The sequence below is a fragment of the Cynocephalus volans genome, chromosome 6, assembly GCF_027409185.1.
Source record: "Cynocephalus volans isolate mCynVol1 chromosome 6, mCynVol1.pri, whole genome shotgun sequence".
NCBI classification, from domain to species: Eukaryota; Metazoa; Chordata; class Mammalia; order Dermoptera; family Cynocephalidae; genus Cynocephalus; species Cynocephalus volans.
Window position 1 is genome coordinate 16308858 of NC_084465.1, and position 8682 is coordinate 16317539.

An 8682-nucleotide genomic window follows, 5' to 3' on the forward strand; every position below is an offset into this window, starting at 1 on the left:
ACACACAGGACAAGGAGGAAGAAAAAAAGAAAACGCATTTCATCCTCCCACAAGGCACACGCATCGCCAATGCTTCAGAGTTCTTGGAGGCAGCTCTGTAGCCATTCCCGGCAAAATAAAGCTACCGAAGGCTGCGGGACTTCCTAGAAAGCCACTACCCCCTCACTGCGAAAGGAGCCGGGTATTACCTCCAAGGCCTCCGAGAGCGAGCTAGTAATCCCGGATCTTTCACTAGGGCTCCGCTCTAGCCTCCAAGCTTCCGTTTCTCTACTGCTCTCCGAGGTCGTCGCCAGCCGGAGCTTGGGCGGCCAGGGGGCGGGCCTTCCGGAACAGGGGTGCGTGGGGAGGAAGGTCAGGTGCAGGTAAGGCTGTCGGTGGCTTTGGGGGAATGCTGCGGCGACAGGGGGCGATGGCTTTTAGGAGGTCCTGCGAGAACTTCCAACCTGGCGGAGTCGCCAAACATAGGGCGAGTTCATTTCATTAGTGAGCAGCTCGGGGGTCTCACGTGTGTCACACAAACAACTTGGCCTTTTCCTGCGTCAGTCGGGGAATTTGCCAAACGGAGGACGCTGGCGTCTCTGCTGCCGCAGTTTCCTTTCCGGCGCAGTTACTCTTTTCCAGAGCAGTTAGCAGTACAAGGCTCAGTTTCTCTGCTCACCAGACGGCCTTCTGCACGGTAACTTTGTTGGGGGGGGGGGGGGCGCGGTTAATTTTGTTATCGGTGTAAGGAAAAATACAGTAAGGTGATATTTAAGAAAAGTACCGCGTAACGCCCTACCGATTCAAACGTCGGTTGAGTTTACACTGCGACTCGCATCACAGGTTGGAGTGATCGAGTCAGACGGAGGGGGTTGCGGATTGTTCTTGCTGAACTGAATAAAGCTAACATATGTTCATTGCCATTCATGCTTCTACGACTCAGTAAAGTAATCGGTACTGGGCTTTAAAAGTAACAAAGCGTTCTGCTCGGACTGATTTTCCATGACAGCACAGTGTGTGAGCTCTTTGGGCCCTGATGATTAGGGCAGGCTTTGTACCGTGAGTTTCTTATGTCAGCCTTACAATTCAGTGAGGTCGTATGACTATCCTCATTTAGTAGCTGAGAAAACCGAGGCAGAGAATAAGTACTGTACTACAAATCGACATGGTCATTAAAAGGCCAAGGCAAGATTCCAGCTAGCTTTTCTACTGCAAAGCTGGTGCTCTCTGCTAACCAGTGATTTATGAGAAACTGGAGATACAGTTTTAATAGTTCCATGGGATTCAAAACGGTGAATCATATCCAGGTTAAGAACTTCCTGCACTTCATCTTTGCCTTTCAAAGAGAAAAGGCAAACCTAACCCAAAGCCAATTATTGATGTAAACTCGACCTTTGAAATGCATCAAACCCATCAGAAAGATCAAAGAACTTGCCCTTTTATCAGAGTAAAAATATGGGAATTTTCTTCTTGTGTGGGTTTAATTTGTTTTGTTTCGCACATTTGAGTAATTATTTTTTTGCTTAGTATTTTAAACCCCAGTTAACTTTTCTTCATGATACTATAGTTTTTTTAGTTCTCATTTAAAGAAAGATGACATTTTAAAGTGACTGTTTTGTACCCCTTAGAAAGGTTTCATGTGAATCAAAATCTAATTGACATATGTAAATTATTTGCCTTTTACTTTAATGTCATTGTCAGGGTCAGCATATATATATTTTTTAAATAAAATTGAAAAATTCTTAAGGAAGCACACTGAAGTCCTGAAAAGTACTAAATAAGGTTTTTGAACTTTTTTTTTTTTAATTTAAAGCCAGTAAAAAGTGGCAATTTATCAGTCTTAGGACCAACACTTAATGGACAGCAAAACCTTTTAGTCTATGTAAAAAAGAAGAAAGTATACCAACCTCCTGGTCATTCTTCATCAGATAGATACAAGGAAAGATTCATATATCTTTCAATTCTATTTTTCCGTGAACTTTGTGACGTGCCCTCATGTATGTCTGCTCTTGGAAGGAGACTACAAAGCAGTGTTGTTGGTAATTTATAACCTTTTACAGATTCCCCCTGTTAGCACGTGGTTCTTTGTTTCTAGCAAGGTATGCAGTTTGGAAGAAGCTTATTCCCTTTCTCTATCATAAAATTTTTAGGATGTGGATTTTGTAGTATAATTATGCTCTAGTGGATTGTAATGTGACCTTATTTTTTATGAGTTATGTATCCTAGTGATTTGCTACATTACAAAGTGGACATGGTTATAACTTAGCATCCAGTGATGGCTTCAGTGACCAATGTCCTAGTGAGTTCCTTCCTCTTCCTCACTACCTTCAAGTTACCAAGGTGCTGGTCCCCCCTCTGTGTTTCTCTAGCTGTCTTTCTTTGTGAGGATATCTCTGTTTTTGCATGATTAAATGAGGACAAGGAACTAACAAACGTGTGTATGTAGAACACATGAACACCAGATTTACAAACAGGTGTAGGGTTTTTTTGTAAGTTACCATTTACTGAGTGCCACTGTCTTACTCATTTCTCACAAGTCATGCAAGCTTTGTTTTCAGAAAAGGAAACTCATATTTAGAAAGGATAGGTAACTGTTCAAAATAATGCAGGTAATAAGTAGCAGAGCCATTATTCAAACCTAGGCTTCAGGATTTCATGCTGTCTCTTCATTTAAAAATAAAATGATTTGGAATTCAGAATATATTTTCCTGAAAACATTGTAACAAATTGGTAGTTCCCAGACCAGCTTACAAATAACTAATTGTGGTAATACTGTGCAATTACGGTAGAGATCTATTCTGATGCTGTAATGGTAATTAAGCAAAACAAAGCAAAGTTGATGAAGAAACAGTTTGTTGTTGTTGTTGTTTAATCTGATGTTTAGGAAAAGATAACTTTAAAAGTGGAAGAGAAAAGATTGAATATGCAAAGAAACTTTGCGGCTTCTGAAGGTGACTTCTGGACATTGGCAAGTCCTTGAGAGGTTTATGGCACTGGTTTGTTACTAGTTTCTGTTTATACATTAAACTGTTAATGACTTTGTTCCTCATTGACGAAAATATGTATACCCTAGCCCTAACAACGCTACCCCCAAACCATCTGCATCCACATAATGGAGCAAGAGTTGGGAGAAAAGGAAAAGAGAAGAGCAAGGCATGTAGGTGATCCCTGGATTGGACAAGTTGGGTCCCTCAGTGTCCCATTTCTGGCCTTCAGGTGGCACTGTTGGCCCAAGATTGCTTGGTTAGTGTTTAGAATGGTAAATGGTTTGAGGTTGACATTCTACAATTGGTTTGAGGTCAGCCTCTGCTTTTTTAATGGATCTTGAAAGGGGCATTAAAACTTCCTTACTTTAAACATTAGGTTGGTTTGTTTTCTTATAAGAGCTGTTCTGAAATTTACTTCACAGAATTCCTGCTTAGTTTTTTTTGGTTTATTTCTCCCATTAGCTTTTCAAGGTAGGTGTATGCCTTTTTTCTACTTGGAGACCACCTTCTTTTCATCACAGCTGAACCATCCCCCCAGGATAGTTTCTTAGTCAGCAAAGATTCTCATCTCACTACTAAAATTTTGCATAAATTGGCATATTCTACCAACAGTAACCCCTATATGTTATCCAGAATGGAACGGGATAGTTATTTCACCAACATTATTGATTTTTACATATCATCCATGTAGTTTTTGATGTCTATTAGCTATAATTTTTGTATATCACGGATATCATTCTTATACCTATTTCAACATTCTGTACCTCTAAAGAAAAAGTTACTGTTTTCAGCTAATAAGAGCTTAGCTAGTTTGATTAGGCAGAATATGTAAGATGGAAGATAGGAAGTAATATCACAATTCATGTGCTTTCTGTTCAGGAATAGAATGAAACTTATGAGCTGTTGAGTTTATTTCTACACGACTACTATCTGTTTTTTCCAAACGGCTCTCAGTCTCTAGGCAGACTTCAATCCAGTAACCTAGAGGCCAAATGACCTCATAACTCATTAGCAGTTCTCAGAGCCATCTGGAGCCCTTGAGAACAGTGTTCAAAGGACTGATAATAAAGACAACAGCATAATTATTTCTCTGCCATGATTACACCTTTAGATGGCAAGGAGTCAGCATATTTATTTTGCAGATTGCTTAGGTGGGTGTTTTCTGAAGGTATAATAATGCTGTGGTAGGGTAACTTGTTTCCCTGTCTTCTTCATCCAGCTACAAATAGGTAGTATCTGTAAATAACCTATTGAATCACAAAATAGTTCATTGTAAAAGGGGCAGTACAGCAACGAAATGCTAGTATTGTGAACACAAAATATAAAAATCGTAAATGTAAAGCATGCTAAGGAAATAGCCATTTGGACTGCATATTTCTCAACTGCAAGGCACTTCCTGCTAACAGTGTGCAGATTCACGTGTGGCTTGCTGTGTTTTCATTTTCTAAAGTGTTCATTAGATAATCTTGGAATTTCTTACACTAACCTGTTTATCTTTCTTTTCATTTTCTGTAGGGACTCTTGCTCCTTGCTGCTCAAGAAATGTCTTCACTTTCAGAATATGCCTTACGTATGTCCCGTCTGAGTGCCCGGCTGTTTGGTGAAGTTGCCAGGCCTACTGATTCCAAATCCATGAAAGTAGTGAAACTATTTAGTGAACAGCCTTTGGCCAAGAGGAAGGAGACTTACGACTGGTATCCAAATCACAACACTTATTTTGCGCTCATGGGGACACTCCGTTTTCTTGGCCTCTACAGGTGATGACAAAAAAACACAAAGAGGGACCTGGGAGAGATATTTTTAGCAGATCAGAAAGGGAAAAAATTAGCCTTTCTACCCTTACAGTTTTGTGGTTCTTATAACAGAGCCCAGATAGCTCAGAAGGTTTGCAGGGGAAAGCTTCTTTCAAAATATCCACAATGGGAAAATCAAACAACAACAAAAAAGAAGACACATGCTTGTTGGAAGACATTTTAATTATGTCTAAAACATGACTAACGTTGAATAGATACTGAGCTGTAGAGACTTGTTTAATTATTCATTCATCTAAAAGCACTCTGAAAAGGATGCAGAGAAAAACTGGTCTAAATACTGAGGAAGAAAACCCCAGGAGCAGCAAAGTTGCCAGGGCAGCAGGTTCTTGTTATCAGATGAACAGAGCCCCTGCCTCACAGCTGATCTGCTACATAGCTGGTGTGTGGGAGCCTCCGAAATTTCTCTTCTGGTGGCTTTTGTTTGTGTGCTTATTTCCTCCCACTCTCTTCCGGCATTTTTATTTTGTACCCTTTTTGAAATATTAATTTGGTCTAAGTAAGCTGTAGCTTGCCTTTAAGAGTAATATGTGCATTGCACTGGCTCTTAACACCATGCATTTGTATGTTTGCGTATGTCTGGGAAGAGGATGCTTAGGACTGTATACCTTTCTAGAAAGGAAAAAGATCAAATACCTATGTGATCATTTTCTTTAAAAAAATTTTAATTACCAAATTAATGCATGCTCACTGCAAAAGAATTCAAATAGTGCATAATCATATAAAGTTAAAATTCCTACCATCTTTTAAAAAATTTTAACATGTTTTAATTGGACTTGTCTTTGGGCAGCAATACAAAAATTATTTAGATTCATTCATTCTAATATAATAAAGTTAATAGTGCAGCACAATACTCATTGCAGATAGCTATTCATTTATCCAACAGATATTTCTTAGGTACCTTTCATTTGCGGGCACTCATGATGGGCACTGGTTCGGATCCCTGTACCAGCCAGCTGCTAAAAGAAAAAAAGATGGGCACTGGGGGAACAGCAGTGAACAAAATAGAATAGATTTTCTTAGTTGATATATTATTAGTGGTTATAATCTATGACATATTTTGAATGCCTGAAATTGCTTTGGAACTATCTCCCTTGTCATTAATTTGGGCTCAGAGATAAAAACTAATTTTATTATGACTCAAAATAAAATATTAGAAGGTGGGTCCCCTGAGTAAAAGGTTATAACCCATAACAAAATCACGTGCAGCTATTTTATCAGTTTGCTGCTGCTTCCATTTGTTTGAAAAATAAAGACTTGGCTATCTTTGGGGTCAGGGTAAAAATATATAGCATTTAGTTATCGATGGAAAAGCAAAATTATCTTCATGTAGTTAGTCACTAGTTATGGTATATGATGTCTCTAAAGCTAGGCCTCCTGTGGCATCAGACAGGATGAAACTAGACAGTCTTAAAGAAAGTATTCAAAGACCTGCAAAAGAGGGAGGGAAGCCCCAGTTCCCAGAAACAATAGATTCATTCAGTTAACCAGGTGCGTGGGTTGTAGTATCAATAGAGATCAAGCCCCCTGCCTTTGTGAAGCTATCTTTCTGTCCTAGGGTTGATGGGAACGGGGGGAGAAAAGACGAAGGGGAAAAACAAACAAGTAAATTATGTGATATATTACAGAGTTGAAGGTGCTATGGAAAAAAAAATAGCAGAGCCAGCTGAGCAGGATCTAGAGTGCTGACAGGGCCTGCAGTGGGTGGGGAGAGGCCAAGTACCTGTGTTAAACAGGACAGTCAGGGTCAGCCCCATCTAGGAGATGAGGTTTAAGTGGAGGCTTGAAAGTGATGAGTGAGCCAAGTGGGGGCTGGGAAAGAGCTTGCAAGGCAGAGGCAAGCACAGAGCAAAGGCTTGAGGCAGGAGTGTGCTTGGTCTGTTCCATGATTAGCACAGGCCAAGGGGGGAATGGTAGGACAGGAGGCCGATCACAAGCATCTGAGAGGGCCACGGGAGCCTTTTGCAGGGTTGTGAACAGGACACTGACGTGATCTGACATATATTTCGGAAGAGTTACTCTGGCTGCTCTGTTGATAATTATTTGGGGGCATCCATAGCTAATGCCAAAGAGGTCAGTTGAATACAGTCCATCATGTTCATGGAATGAAACAGTGCACTCTGTAAAACCAAGTGATTTTAAAACCACCTAAAGAGTTAAAATTTGGGCCCAGCAAACCTCTCTCTTATATTTAATTCATACACCATTGCTATCCACACTTTACAGACAAGGAAACTAAGGTGCAGAGAAGTAAGGTCACTTATCCAAGTTCACAGAGCTAATAAACGGTGGGGCTGTGATTGAACCCAAGTTCAGGTGGGTTCCAGAACTTGCATGTTTAAACACTATGCTGTTCCTTAGGTATTTGGTTTTAAGATGTAGACATTTTTATATAGTATGGGCAGACTTCAACCTGTACACATGCACATGCATAAATAGTCCTGGCTGCCTTGATTCCTATAGTATCTGTCTTCATTTAGCTTCCTCCTGCCTGAGCCTTTATCCAACAGGCTTTTTGTGTGAATTATCAGTGCCATTAAGGCAGCTTCCTCCAGACCCCTCCCCATGTTTAGTAGATGCTAATTCCTGGGGCAGTCAGGGTCTCTGTGTAGCTTTTGAAGCTTTCTGCCCCCTCAGTGTGGAGTCTTAGTGTTGTAGGGAAATTGGGGGTAATTATTAGGGTCGTATTGTAGTCACATAGGTTTACATGGGCTGGCCTGTGAACTTAACTGCAGTTTATGGCATTGTTCCTATTAGAGGAAACTGACTTATAAATGAACTTTTGGAACACAACCCATCTGTATGGGGACACGCCGTACTTTCTGTTCACTAAGCTGAGCGTGTGCCCTGTAAAAGTCAAGGATAGACAGCCAGACGTCCTAAGAGAACAGTGCTAGATTGGTGTACTTTTCCAGGCTAGTAAAAATAACTGGTTAATTATTTTTTCTTTCTTCATTCAGAGATGAGCATCAGGATTTTAAGGATGAGCAAAGGCGTCTCAAGAAGCTTCGTGGAAAGGGGAAACCGAGGAAAGGAGAAGGGAAAAGAGCAACAAAAAAGAAGTAGTGTTGGCCCAGCAAGAGAGAAGATTGGTTCCTCAGTGACTGAGAGAAGAAAGTGTATTTGTTGTCTTTCCATACACTGGAAGAATGTAACCTTCCTAAGTGGAGGTTATTTGGAGGAACACAGTCATCTCTGTGTTGAAGTCTCATCCAATTCAATTGTGACTGGTTTCTTGAACACAATCTAATTCTGCAAATTTATTTTGGCGTTGGTTTTGTATTCTGAGGTTTACCTAATTTTCTAATGAAATGAGTATGTACATTACTGTTTAATGACTTTGGGGTGGTGATGGGATGTTGAGGAAGTAGAGGGAAACCTCACTAAATGAGAATATCCTGAAGTTTTCTCATTACTCCCTTCTTGCTTCCCCACCCACTCAGCCCTAAGCTTCTTTCGTCTCTGGCCATTCAGTCACTGTCTTCACTCCTAAGCTCAGAAACTTTATGTGCCTCTCCACCTACTCCTTTGAGCATATCTAGTAAGGTAAATCTGTTGGATAAAAGCCTGTACCTTGGAAGAGAGTATTGAATACCTACTGTATACAAGGTACTGGAGCCCTGTTAACACAGTGGTTAGCAAAAGAAACAGCCCCTACCTCAGAACTTTCAATCTTGTGAGAGAGGCTAATACTATATAATTACATACAATTATATTAAATGCTACAAAGGAAAAAGCCAAATTTGTGTGAGTGTGGATGGATGGATCCAGAGAGATAGTCAGAGGCCCAAACCTCATTAGGGAGTTTAAAGAAGGCCTCCTTGACAAAATGATATTTAAAATGATACCTACAGGATAAATAAAAGTTAGCCAGAGGAAAAGTGTTTGAGGCACAGAGAACACCA

At 40.4% G+C, this 8682-nt stretch overlaps 1 protein-coding gene across 2 annotated transcripts; it reads left to right on the forward strand.

Annotated features, from left to right (window-relative positions):
- The first annotated feature begins 325 nt into the window (after window positions 1-325).
- MRPS33 (mitochondrial ribosomal protein S33) lies at window positions 326-8040 on the forward strand. 2 transcript variants are annotated; one of them, XM_063099758.1, is made up of 3 exons: window positions 326-362; window positions 4482-4723; window positions 7738-8040. In XM_063099758.1, exons 2-3 carry the CDS (start codon window positions 4509-4511, stop codon window positions 7841-7843), a joined length of 321 nt encoding a protein of 106 aa, XP_062955828.1. In that variant the 5' UTR covers window positions 326-362; window positions 4482-4508; the 3' UTR covers window positions 7844-8040. The 2 variants fall into 2 exon arrangements, with proteins under 2 accessions (XP_062955828.1, XP_062955829.1); XM_063099759.1 differs by lacking the exon at window positions 326-362 and adding an exon at window positions 494-676.
- Window positions 8041-8682: the final 642 nt, after the last annotated feature.

Bases quoted from the DNA above. Each gene is read 5' to 3' on its own strand.
- MRPS33 (XM_063099758.1), top strand. From the start codon at position 4,509: ATGTCTTCACTTTCAGAATATGCCTTACGTATGTCCCGTCTGAGTGCC. The intron at 4,724-7,737 runs GTGATGACAAAA...TTCTTCATTCAG, and splicing joins CGTTTTCTTGGCCTCTACAG to AGATGAGCATCAGGATTTTA.